Source organism: Capra hircus, chromosome 8 (assembly GCF_001704415.2).
Source record: "Capra hircus breed San Clemente chromosome 8, ASM170441v1, whole genome shotgun sequence".
In the NCBI taxonomy this organism is placed as follows: domain Eukaryota; kingdom Metazoa; phylum Chordata; class Mammalia; order Artiodactyla; family Bovidae; genus Capra; species Capra hircus.
Genome location: NC_030815.1, coordinates 41,392,312 through 41,406,658, shown reverse-complemented (window position 1 = coordinate 41,406,658; position 14,347 = coordinate 41,392,312). Strand labels below are relative to the sequence as shown.

Sequence of the window (14,347 nt, the reverse complement as noted above, 5' to 3'; positions counted from 1 at the left end):
CCCCGTCCCTGGGATTCTCCAGGCAAGAACACTGGAGTGGGTTGCCATTTCCTTCTCCAAGGGGACCTGAATATAATATTTAAAAAATGAACAAAGTCTTCAGATCATTCACAACACAGGTATGGTGCTCCCTTCTTTTTTCTCAAACTCTGAAGCACCCAGTTCTTCCATATAGTCTTAAAGCTAGATTAAGAGCACATTTGTGGTGGAATGTATTCATCACTTGCTGATAACTAGTTGAAAGACCAATATCCCCTTGTAACAGCTTTAAGAAATAGCTTTTTGAAGGCATATATTACATAACTCATTCCCTGCTGTATATAATACAGATTACACAAAGGCTGACAGATTCACATTTATATAAGCATTAAGCATTTGCTGTATTGAAAGATCTTTAGTTTTAATACTAGCAGTATAGAGTTACAAAGCATAATTTTTACCACTTAATTGCAGGTATAAAAAGCATGGTATGTTTCGTGGACTGGAGGAAAACGGGCCTTTCTGTCTTGAATTTACTACTGACAATCTAATCTGAACAGTTCTGCTAAGCATTGATATGTTAGAAAGAAATGTAAAAATCAAACTGTACTGTTGCTTTTTGCCACTGGTAGCATTTTGCACACAGGCTTTGATCTTCAGAATACCCTGGATTCAGGAAGAAAACCATTTACACGAAGTTCTATACAACAGAAACTTCTCAGCAGTCAAAATTTTAGACTGTAAAATAATACATGCAAAACATACTTTTCTGAAAACACTTAACCTTGAACAAAGCACTGAACTACACAAATGCACAATGAAAACAGCATTTCAACTCCACCAAAAGTAGTCATCATAAAAGGTGTAAGTCACCTAACTTCGCTAGGCACTGTTCACTTTTTAAACAGGAGATAATAAAAAGTACTGTCCAGAGACAATATCCCAACTCTAGGGCAGATTTCAGGAAGTCTTCATCTTCATGCTTCGGCAGTGACAAGGTGAGTATGATTAAGGTCTGGAACATGATCTGTACCGTCCACGACTATAAGAGGGAGGAGGTGACCATCTTCTCTATATCTGACCCCTGTCTTGAGCAGCTCACCATCCTCCTCCTCCTTTATACGATATGCTTTAATAGTCCTGACCATCACAGCCTCAATCATATCCTCTGTCGTAAGTAAACTCAATGGTGTGAGCTGCCACAGGTAGCTCCCCCCATGTAAATTCCTGGTTGGGGTATGTGCTCTTTTTGTTACAGAAAGATCAACTCTAACACTATCTCCATCAAGCTCAATTCCACTGACACGCCCTTTTGCTTCTTTGGCATCATTGACATTTTCCAAGTATACACAGGAAAATCCTCTTGAATGTCTAGATTGCTGGTCATATACAATAGACACACATCAGCAACTGGGCCATATTTAGAGAACACTCCTCTTAGATCTCTTTCTGTAGTGGACAAGCTCAACCCAAATACTCCAAAACAACAGTTGGGATCAGGATTTGCCCAACTGCCAACATGACACCTATGAGTTCACATGGGAGGATGACTGTGGCAATGCCATCCTCCATAATCTCCACTGTAAGATCTGCTATGGGACCTACTGTGGGAGCGGGACTGAGATCGTGACCTTGTATAATGCCTTCAAGAACTTCTTCTGGATCTATACTTAGATTCAGATCTGGACTTGGACTTTGATCTGAAATGCCTGGCATCTTCCTTGGAGTGAGACCTTGCAGGGGTATGCCTTGCAGATCTCCCAGATCCATGGGCACCTTCACTTTGGAAGCAGAATGGTATTCCCATCTGCTGTAGCTCTGCTTGCCACTGTTGCTCAATACTTCTGCTGTCGCCACTCGACGTGCTTCAGTTGAAGCTGCCAACCTCTCGTGCCTTCTATACAGAGGCTCAGCTGCAGCCTTGCGTCTCGTACCATGCACCAGTTCCCGAGCCACAGAGAGCTGAAATGCTCTGTGCTGCCTCAGAGTTCAGGCTCTCCATTTATTTTTTTATTTTCTGTAAAAACAACTTGGCCATAAACAAATCATTTCATTCATAGTATTTTCAGAGGTGATCAGAGAAAAATAATCTACATTCAATCCTCCAATCACATTATCGTTAGTATTTTCAGTCTCAACTTTGTTGATGTAAAACCTTACTATCATTTTAAGTGCTATTAGAATCTGTGCTTCTGTGCTGGCTCACCATCCTCCATGCCAGGAAGCCACACTGGCATTTTGTTCCTGACATTTGCAATCAAAAGGGGAAAAGGCATTTACTTTAGCAGAAAACAAACACCTAGGCCAGCATGCCTGAAGTTGGGCCTTTCTGGGCAGGCAGACGTGGTGATCAGCATTATAGCACTCATTATCTAAAAAACTATAAATCCTGTCATTATCATCATCATTCTAATAATAGTATCCAAAATTTCTTGGTTATGTCAACCCTGTCTTGAACCTTTCCATGGGCTTTCCATGTATTAATTCATTTAATTCTTACAAGAATATAAAGCAGGTACTATTATTATATTCATTTTATAAATGAGAAAACTAAGAAACAGGGACATTTAAATGATTCAGCCATAATCACAGAGCTATTAAGTAGAAGGAAAAAAACTCAGGGGATAATTCCCTCCTATAGTCAATGGTCTCATACTTTAGCTATGTTCCCTTTGATGTCTCTTAAAATTGAACAAATCATTTCATTCATAGTATTTTCAGAGGTGATCAGAGAAAAACCATGGGTGTAACATCATTCACATTTCTCCATCTAAATCTCAAGCACTATTGTCAAAACAGTAATGACTGCTGGTAGTTTTTCAAATTTCAAGGATATTAAACAACTTTGGAAAAGTCAAATGTATCATTATCTGTGTAAACTTGTCAAGTTTCAGAGCTCTGAGCCCAAGTCTAACAGGAATTTCAAAGATATCAGATGAAATGGAGGAGAGGAACTCATCAAAGGTAAAATACAAGAGAAATTCCAAGAGAAGACGAAAATGAGTCTTCTGATTTAACATACCCATTACATGTCCTAGAGAAGGAAATGGCAACCCACTCCAGTATGTTTGCCTGGGAAATCCCATGGACATAGGATCCTGGCAGGTTACAGTCCAAGAGGTCACAAAAAAGTTGGGCAGGGCTTAGCAACTAAACAAATAACAACTACATGTACAGCATGGCAATTTAAAATGTCTCACACTAAGAGAACTAAAGAAAAACTACTAAAAGCATCAAATGGAAAAAGTATGCCATTCTAACAGTTCAGAAGTCAGAATGGCATTGGACTCTTAGTAACACAGGAGACCAGATACTAAAAAAAGATGCCTTAAAAATACTGAGTAAAAGTTGCTTTCAAGTTAAAATTCTCTGTCTAACAAAACGATAATGCAAGGACTCAACAAACAAAGTAACTCTCAAGCATCCTTTCTCCAGAAGCTATCGGAAAATATTCTTTGTTGAAAGGAATGGTGTAAATCAAAACAGAGAAGACAAAAAATGATGACCAAAAGTCAAAGCAGAGTAGCCGTACAATAGGACTAGAGAGCCACCAGTTCGTGCGGTAGAGGAGGACAGAGAATTACACGAGAATTCTACAAAATAAACACTGATAGGCAATCTGTCAGACCTGTTAAAGCATGGAAAAAATCAGTCATGAGTATATAAAAAAAAAAAAAAGGCAATTAACTCTAGGAAGAACAAAAGACTCCATGAAAAAGATACATAATCATATGTAACCTGGTGGGCTACAGTCCATGGGGTCACAGAGAGTCGGACACAACTGAACACACATACAGAGAGGATGCACCTACTGTATCACCTGACTCAGCACTCAACAGTATTTACATTGTCATAATGATGTAAACACTGATTATTGATTTAAACCAAGTAATAATCTAGGTCAATACTACCTTATATTTTTTAAAAAATTCTAAAATCCAAAAAGCTCTGCAAAGCAACAGATTTTTGTTAGGTTTGCAACATTATATGATGGCAAGACCTGACCTGAATTGACTTGAGTTTATAATCTTTACTCATCCCTCCTGAGAAGCCTGTATGCAGGACAAGAAGCAACAGCAAGAATGGGACATGCAGCAACGCTGCTGCTGCTAAGTCGCGTCGGTCGTGTCCGACTCTGTGCGACCCCATAGACAGCAGCCCACCAGGCTCCCGTCCCCGGGATTCTCCAGGCAAGAACGCTGCACTGGTTCAAAACTGGGAAAGGAATATGTCAAGGCTGTATATTGTCACTGTGTTTATTTAACTTTTAAGCAGAGTACTTCATGGGACACATCAGGCTGGATGAATCACAAGCTGGAATCAAGATTGTCAGGAGAAATATCAACAACCTCAGATATACAGTTGATACCACTTTAATGGCAGAAAGCAAAGAGGAACTAAAGAGCCTCTTGATGAAGGTGAAAGAGTGGAGTGAAAAAGCTGGCTTAAAACTCAACACAGAAAAAACTAACATCATGGCATTCAGTCCCATCACTGCACGGCAAATAGATGGGGACAACAATGGAAACAGTGACAGATTTTATTTTCTTGGGCTCAAAAATCACTACAGACGGTGACTGCAGCCATGAAATTAAAAGATGCTTGCTCCTTAGAAGAAAAGCTATGACAAATCTAAACAGCACATTAAAAAGCAGAGACATCACTTTGCCGACAAAGGTCCATATACTTAAAGCTATGGTTTTCCAGTAGTCATGTACAGATGTGAGAGTTGGACCACAAAGAAGGCTAAGCACCAAAGAATTGATGCTTTCAAAGTGTGGTTCTAGAAAAGACTCAAGAGTCCCCAGGACAATAAGGAGATCAAACCAGTCAATCCTAAAGGAAATCAACTCTGAATACTCATTGGAAGGACTAATGCTGAAGCTCCAATACTTTGGCCACCTGATGTGAAGAGCCGATTCACCAGAAAAGACCCTGATGCTGGGAAAGACTGAAGGCAAGAGGAAAAGGGGGCGACAAGGGAACGAGATGGTTAGATGGCATCATTGACTCAATGGACGTGAGTCTGAGCAAACTCCAGGAGATAGTGAAGGGCAGGGAAGCCTGGCGTGCTGCAGTTCATGAGGCTGCAATGTGTTGGACACAACTTAGCAACTGAACAATAACAACAATCCATACCAATACAGACTTGGTATCCATATTCGTGTTTTGTTGCAGAAATATTACATGTTTCATTGTGGAGTGTTGCCTCAGATCCCACTGGAGGAGTGAAGTATAACATATGTTGTGTTATTCTACAGCCTTTCCAAAGTCCTCCAGATTCTGAATTCTGAAACATACCTGGCCCCATCAAAGGTCTGGATAAGGGACTGAAGACCTGTATAAATACATCAAGAGGATGGGGTGGGGGTGCCTCAACAAGAGAAGGAGTTGCTATATAGGAGAGCTAACTTCTCAGCCAGAGGGTGACAAGAAGAGCAACATGATAATTTTACATGGAAATGTGTAGTTAAATAATAGAAGCAATAGAAAAGAGAGCTGAAAAGGAAAAAGCCTTCAGGGAGCAGTCTTGGGATTGGAAGAGGCATGGCAGAGGGTTACTATTTTTCACTGTCTTTTTATTATTATGTGATGTTGTAAACTATGTCTTATTTTGATGGAAAATAAAAATAATTTGGAAAAAAATCAATCATCCTTTCCCCCAGGAATGCACAGGGTAGAAGGCTGATAAAATCAGTATTCATTTCTACTTGTCTAGTTAAAGATACATCACCCAATATAAAATTTCATATATGTTCCTAATATCTGGGGGAAAAGGATGCCCAGATATTAAGTCCAAATATTCAGCTTAGGGGGCAGCTCATCAGATGCATGTGAATTAACTTTGTTTAAAATTTCATCATACGAAGACACCTAACCATTTGAGAAAAATCCAGAAAAGGTATAAAAATTCTTTCCTCCTCCACTGAGGAGGAAATCCAAACAGCTTGTTCCTTTGCTTTCATCTCCCATAGTTCAATTTTATTACAGACCACAAGTCTTCCAAAATCTTCCTTGGCTGTTTTATAATGGAAATGCTAACGAAGTCCTTAACATTAGGTATACTTTACCTAAGCTCATTTATTTTTGCATGCGTTTTTTTTAAAAAAATGCCTATTGGAAAATCCCTAAATTTTGAAACCTGTAGGCACCCCACTCCAGTACTCTTGCCTAGAAAATCCCATGGATTGGAGGAGCCTGGTAGGCTGCAGTCCATGGGGTCGCCAAGAGTCAGACACGACTGAGTGACTTCACTTTCACTTTTCACTTTCATGCATTGGAAAAGGAAATGGCAACCCACTCCAGTGTTCTTGCCTGGAGAATCCCAGGGACGGGCGAGCCTGGTGGGCTGCCGTCTATGGGGTCGCACAGAGTCGGACACGACTGAAGTGACTTAGCAGGAAATTATAGACAAACATCAACCTTTACTTATATGCATATATACCAGGTAATCTGGTGAGTACATGTTGTATTTTATCCTATTTTGTCTTCATTGGGAACTAGCAGCGAGCCATAATGATGGTAACTTCCGGTCAGTATAACAGGGAAGGGAGGAGCTGCCATTCTCACTAGAGATACAACTGCTAAAACTGGCCGGTTATTTTTCTAACTCTCACTTGAAGAAACGTGTTATTGGAATACGTCCCCTCTCTGGTGAAGAGCGGAAAGTTAGTGTGTGTGCAAGGAGTTGTGAGTGTGGGTTTCAGGGCCAGACAGATCTAGCATCAAATCCCTGCTCTGTGACTTATTAGGGTTCTGTCCTTGCCCAGCTGCTTCCCCTCACGGTGCTTCAGTGTTCTAAGTGGGGACTGTCATACTGTCTCCTACTGAGCCAGGTCTCATTCTTGGCACTATTGACATTTTGGGCTGAATAGCTCTTTGATGTGTGGGGGTGATATCCTGCACATCAAAAGATATTTAGCAAGTCCCTGGCCTCCCCCATAGGTGCTGGTAGTACCTCCTTTGCCAGTTATGACAACTCAAAATGTCTTCAGACATAACTAAACATCTCCTGGGAAAGAAGTATAAAATCACCAAGAATCTCTGCAGTAAACCTTCAAATAAACTGAAAGCTTTCATTACTCAAACTTTGCAAGGTTTTCATAAAATAATTTATACAAAGTCTGCTTAGCACACACAAATATTCGGTCAGCACAAAGAGAATATTGAACTTTATCTTATTATCTCAATTACATGTAGCGATCATAGGGAAAGAAACACAGCAGAAGAGAATATGTTAGAAAGAAGAAATGAACACCAGAGACTTTCTCACACTACAGAAGGCCAACACTTGAAAGGGCTTTAGAGATTACTTTTAATAATACAGATGAGGAAGCCAAAGTCAAAAGATCAGGCCAAGTTAGTGAAGACAGAAAGTGATTGCATCAGGACAAGAACACATCACTCGGAACTGGTCTTCTACACCATTCTGAACACCATGGCCCTCAGAGTCTTTTGGGGACTAGCTCAATTATTATGGGAGAATAAGATGAGGAAGTCAAATACCTGGTTTAACAGAAATGTTCTTTCCTCCTTTCTGTAAAGGATTGAATATAGGGGAAGGAAGATGGCAAATCTTACAGAAAAGTTAGCCTACTTTCAAAACCAAGAACTAGCCAGCTCACCATTTGTTTTCAGCCACTTTTTGGAATGAAGGTAACTTTCCAGCATCCTTTCATTGAACAGCATGTATCCCATTGGTTCTGAAATGATCACATCTACAGGCTCAGGAAGTGAGATTTCTTCAATTTTCCCTGGCAAAACAGTGATCTTGTCTGAAAGGTTGTTACTTTCCACTAGCATCTGAAACAGATAAAATGTACCAGTACTGTTATACAGAATCTTATGAAATGTAAGTTTTACAGATTAGGGGTTGGCTGGGTGATATGGATGAGAGGGAAGTGATTTATTTGCTTCTATAATATTATACAGATATTTTTCTTACTGTACAAACACTTCATGTTTACTGTAGATAAATTAGAAGATACAGATATGGAACAAATAAACACATCTATAATCAATGCCACATACAAATAATAGCTATTAATAGCTTTATATGTATCCTATACATATACCCTTACAAACATACATATACCCTTACAAACATACCCTTATATACACATACATACTGTATGTGCGGTCTGTCTATGTGTGTGAAAGTTAAAGTTGCTCAGTCGTGTCTGACTCTTTGAAAACCTATGGACTATAGAGTCCATGGAATCCTCCAGGCCAGAATACTGGAAAGGGTAGCCGTTCCTTTCTCTAGGGGATCCTCCCAACCCAGAGATGACCCCAGTTCTCCCACATTGCAAATGGATTCTTTATCATCTGAGCCATGAGGGAAGCCCATGTGTGTATATATATGCACATGTACTTTGGGGGATTATTAATGGTTTCAGTCTATTTCCTATTGTTCTACTAGCATTAAGGAGGCCCAAGAGTTCTGTACAACAATCTTGCGTAACATAATAATCCTGATCCTTATTAAATCATCCTTTGATCTTTTGATTCCAAAGATAAATGATACCATGCTCATTAGCTTTTTGTTAAAAGCACATTTTACAGTTATGTATTCATTTTTCTTTGATGTCCTCTGTATTATATTTAATAATTTTGAACTCTCTTAAAAGAAGGACCTTGACAAGAAATATGGTTATGTATTTCTAACATATTTCTTCTAAATGTCAAATACAATAAGGTGATTATATTATTACATTTATGTCTTTCTACTGCCTGAAAAAATATTTCCTAATAAACATCTTATATGCATCATCACAAATGTATACAGCATATTGCTTTTCAAGCTGTGCTTTCCTCAGATTCTTACGTCTTTGCTCATTGTATTTATACATATTCAGAGACCCTTCATTTTGTATTTTTGCAACTTGACCCTTTCCTCATCCAAAATGCAATATACCAAGCATCTGTCATGATTCAGTTGCATTTTCTCAACTTCTGATCACTTCTTCCCAAGATTAGGATACCTTTCACCTTGAACTTGATCTTCTAGGATGCTGCTCAGTCACATTACACCACAAGCTTGTTGAATGTCTTTTCTACCTACATTTTCTTTAAAAGAAATGAAGTAGTCTCTGATCTAAGGAAAAACAATGAAAACTATTTGAACATGCCATCCACTGTCAATACCTACCCATGCACAAGGACTCGAGGAATTCCATTCTATTATTGTTCTACACGTGCTTGTCAAGTTTAGGGGGTCTGTGGACACAAGGCCTAAAGGGTAAGGCTTTAGGTGGCCTGATTTTCTGAGTACATTCTTTTCTCAGGAGAGCCCTTCTCCTGAATGGCTGTAAGCATGGCTCCATGTGGATGACTATGCACAGCTTCAGGTTTTCTCTCTCACCTGAGCACTGGCCATTACCTGGACATTGCCACCAACCTGGCAGGTTATCTCCTCAGTCTCAACAATTAAAGAGCCAATCTCAAAACTCCTTCTTGAAAACTAGCCATTTATCTAAATTCCTTTAAAATCTTCATATGATTTTGTATTTTCTTGATTCCTTTTTTGGTTACCAATGCCATAATCCTCAATATCTTGGAGGCATGCATACTTGTTTCCCGTGGACAATTAGTTACTATTTTCTCTTATTTCTACTTTTCAGATATGTCTCATTTCCACCTTCTTCTTTCTGCCTGCATCAACTTGTCCTGTTCCTAATAACTTCAAATCTGAAATTTAAAAATAGCAGTGACATAATGAAAATAATAATAGCAGTGCCTATACTTCACAGGCCTGCTTGAGGCTAAAACAAGATAAGCCATATTAAGGGTCATGTAAGTATTAAATTACAATTGTCATATTATTTCTATTAAAGAAAAGCATTCACTAAAAAAGAGAAATGCAGATGAGTAAAAGCATGAGAATAAAAATCACTGTATTCCCATCACCTGGACATAGGCAGGGAATATTTCCTAGCACAATTTTGAGTGTATCTCTGTTTATAAAAATACATACTTTTCTAGTAATATCTCATAATCTTTTTACATGTAATATGTTTTAGACCAGTTTTCTGAATATTTTCTACCTCATGGCATACACATAAAAAGTAACATTTTTATGAATAGTAGTGATAACAGGGAAGGACGCCTGCAGTTCTGAGACATTTAACCTGGGGGTTCAAGCCCCATGAGACATGAGACCCTGACCATCTCCCAAGAAGGCAAAGGGCACCAAAACATTCTTCCTGGCACATTTTTCCAGAAGCTCTGTTGTTGATATCTTTCTATGAACTGCTCTAGAATATAAATTTTATTGGCTGTAGGGTACTTCATAATACACTTTTGATTCACTAACCAATACTATGCTACTGGACATTCAAGTTATATCAAATGTTTCATTACTATAACAGTATATTGACAAATAATAATGCAGTTCAATCTGGGGACATACTTCTTACAACTCTGTTTCAAAGTTAAAGGGTCCAGAACTTTTAAGGGTTTCAGGTTCACACTGTCCCTTTGCCTAATGGAAAGGTGATTCCATTTCTAAATTACAAGCCCTTTTTAAATTCCACTTACAGGGTGTGAGGATGGCTACATGACTGCAATGTGTAAGTGAAAGTGAAGTTGCTCAGTTGTGTTCGACTGCTACCCTGTGGACTCTAGCCCACCAGGCTCCTCTCTCCATGGGATTTTCCAGGCAAGAATACTGGACTGGGTTGCCATTTCCTTCTCCAGGGGATCTTCCCAACCCAGGGATTGAACTCAGGTCTTCCGCATTACAGGCAGACGCTTCAACCTCTGAGCCACCAGGGAAGCCTCATCAATTTGGACGAGGATGTTGGAAGGGAAATTTTTCTGGCTAAATTTTGCTGGAGGGACTAATAAGATAGGATGGTCAACATAGTGTGATATCCACTCTACATGGAGATTTTACAGAGAATAATCAGAGACTCTTAAATCCTCAGGAAGATCAGATATCTAAGAAGGTTTGAGAGAGAGGTTGCTATGAGCTGTCAGAAGGGCAATTTGAGGTTCACAGGAAAGAATTTGCGTCTTACTATTCTTACAGGTAAAAAAGGACATACCACATATGTGTAAGTGAATAAAAAGGCTTGCCTTCAGGCCACTGCATCTTGTAACTTATTTTTCCTTAATTAAAAAAGAATTTATTGGAGTATAGTTGCTTTACAATGTTGTGTTAGTTTTTACTGTACAGCAAAGTGAATCAGCTATACATATATGCATATCGGCACATTTTGGATTTCCTTCACATTTAGGTCATCGAGTGACTTCATTTATTTTTGACCAGATTCAAAGAACATTAGATCAAGAATATGAAGATACAGATTCTAGACCTACCATTACCATCAAAGAGCTGTATGCCTGTGGGGAAGTCACTTAAACTCTCTACATTTGTTTCCCTCTTGAAAAATTAGAGTTTAAAATTGAGTCACTTTAAGGCTCCACTTAGTTCTAAAATTTCATGATTAGAAGAAAGCAAAATTTCTGCAAAGGCTATTCCAGGAATCCATGAACACAAGGAGTTTCATGATCAAATATTATTGGAACTTTGTTATAATGCATATTTCCTCTTACAAATTCAGAGAGTTCATTACCATATTAACAGATTTGAAAAATTCTGCTGAAAACTGGTTTGGCTACACCAAAGATATCCAAACTTATTTGAGTATTTGACGTTTTTTTTCTTGAATGTTTATCTCAGATCAATCTTTAAGAAACAAAAAAAATAATTATTTGATAATCCTAGGTTGCAAAGGAGAAAAGGAAAGATAAACCCATTTGAATGCAGAGTTCCAAAGAATAGCAAGGAGAGATAAGAAAACCTTGCTCAGTGATCAGTGCAAACAAACAGAATGGGGAAACAAAAGAATGGGAAAGACTAGAGATCTCTTCAAGAAAATTAGAGATACCAAGGGAACATTTCAAGCAAAGATGGGCTCAATAAATGACAGAAATGGTATGGACCTAACAGAAGCAGAAGATATTAAGAAGAGGTGGCAAGAATGCATAGAAGAACTATACAAAACATATTCACAACCCAGATAATCATGATGGTGTGATCACTCACCTAGAGCCAGACATCCTGGAATGTGAAGTCAAGTGGGCCTCAGGAAGCATTGCTACCAACAAAGCTAGTGGAGGTGATGGAATTCCAGTTGAGCGATTTCAGATTCTAAAAGATGATGCTGTGAAAGTGCTGCACTCAATATGCCAGCAAATTTGGAAAACTCAGCAGTGGCCACAGGACTGGAAAAGGTTAGTTTTCAATCCAATCCCAAAGAAAGGCAATGCCAAAGAATGCTCAAACTACCACACAATTGCACTTATCTCACACGCTAGTAAAGTAATGCTCAAAATTCTCCAAGCCAAGCTTCAACAGTATGCGAACCATGAACTTTCAGATGTTCAAGCTGGATGTAGAAAAGGCAGAGGAACCAGAGATCGAATTTCCAACATCCACTGGATAATCAAAAAAGTAAGAGAGTTCCAGAAAAACATCTACTTCTGCCTTATTGACTATGCCAAAACCTTTCACTGTGAGGATTGTAACAAACTGTGGAAAATTCTTCAAGAAATGGGAATACCAAACCACCTGACCTGCTTCCTGAGAAACCTGTATGCAGGTCAGGAAGCAATAGTTAGAAATGGACATGGTACAACAGAATGGTTCAAAATTGGGAAAGGGGTACATCAAGGCTATATATTGTCAACCTGCTTATTTAAATTATATGCAGAGTACATCATGAGAAACACTGGGCTGGAGGAAGCACAAGCTGGAATCAAGATTGCTGGGAAAAATATCAATAACTTCAGATATGCAGATGACACCACCCTTATGGCAGAAAGTGAAGAAGAACCAAAGAGCCTCTGATGAAAGTGAAAGAGAAGAGTGAAAGATTTGGCTTGAAACTCAACATTCAGAAAACTAAGATCATGGCATCTGGTCCCAACACTTCATGATAAATAGCTGGGGAAACAATGGAAACAGTGAGACTTTATTTGGGGGGGCTCGAAAATCACTGCAGATGGTGTCTGCAGCCGTGAAATTAAAAAATGCTTGCTCTGTGGAAGAAAAGTTATGACCAACCTAGACAGCATATTGAAAAGCAGAGACACTACTTAGCCAACAAATGTCTATCTAGTCAAAGCTACGGTTTTTCCACTAGTCATGTATGGATGTGAGAGTTGGACTATAAAGAAAGCTGAGCGCCCAAGAATTGATGCTTTTAACTGCAGTGTTGGAGAAGACTCTTGAGAGTCCCTTGGACTGCAAGGAGATCCAACCAGTCCATCCCAAAGGAAATCAGTCCTGAATATTCATTGGAAGGACTGAGGCTACAGCTGAAATTCCAATACTTTGTCTACCTGATGTGAAGAACTGACTCATTGGAAAAGACCCTGATGCTGGCAAAGACTGAAGGCGGGAGGAGAAGGGGATGACAGAGGAGGAGATGGTTGGCTGGCATCACCTACTCAATGGACATGAGTGTGAGTAAACACCATGTGTTGGTGATGGACAGGGAGGCCTGGTGTGCTGCAGTCCATGGGGTCACAAAGAGTCAGACACGACTAAGCAACTGAACTGAACTGAAGTTGAAAACAATTCCTTGATAGAGATATTTGAAGATAGAACATAAACTCAATCAGGAATACCTCCTAGACACAACAGCAGCTAATTCCAGATGTGAGATGCATTCTATTCTGAGTCAGACTTGCTGCCGTACTTGCTCTTTGGTAATCAACAGCTACTTGTATGTTAGTCTGTCACTTTGGACCCCATTCTTCCAAAACTAAATCCTGTAGAACTATCCTTTCTAGAGAATGCATACCCAATATCCAGGAAGAGAATATGTTATACTCAAATCATACATAACCATTTTGGAAAACCATCTGGCATTACTTGATAAAGCTGAAGATGTCTATAACCTAGAAATATCACTCCCATAAATACACATTCTAGTGAATTTTTTGAAGATGTGTACAATTTAACCTATACTAAAACTTTATAATAATATTGGTAATTATAAATTTAAAAAATAAATAAACATGATTTGCTAACTGAAAGGGATGTGAATGAATATATACTGTTATATTCATATTATGAATACTACTAAACAGTGAGAAAGAAAGAACAAGAGGTATTCATGTTAACAAATTAATTTCATAAGCAGAATTTAAAGGAGGAAAAAAAACCAGGTTGCTGAAAAATATACACTATGTTTCCTTTTACACTGTTGGTGGGAATGCAAACTAGTACAGCCACTATGGAGAACAGTGTGGAGATTCCTTAAAAAATTGCAAATAGAACTGCCTTATGACCCAGCAATCCCACCGCTGGGCATACACACCGAGGAAACCAGAACTGAAAGAGACACATGTACCC

At 38.9% G+C, this 14,347-nt stretch overlaps 1 protein-coding gene and 1 pseudogene across 1 annotated transcript in view; both read right to left on the bottom strand.

Moving 5' to 3' along the window:
- Nucleotides 1-14,347, bottom strand: part of LOC102176958 (histone-arginine methyltransferase CARM1-like) — a 262,751-nt gene that overhangs the window by 39,964 nt on the left and 208,440 nt on the right. Inside the window, 1 exon segment of the mRNA XM_018052765.1 lies at nucleotides 7,605-7,782. Coding sequence (XP_017908254.1) covers nucleotides 7,605-7,782 — 178 coding nt within the window.
- Nucleotides 940-5,139, bottom strand: LOC102173386 (annotated as a pseudogene).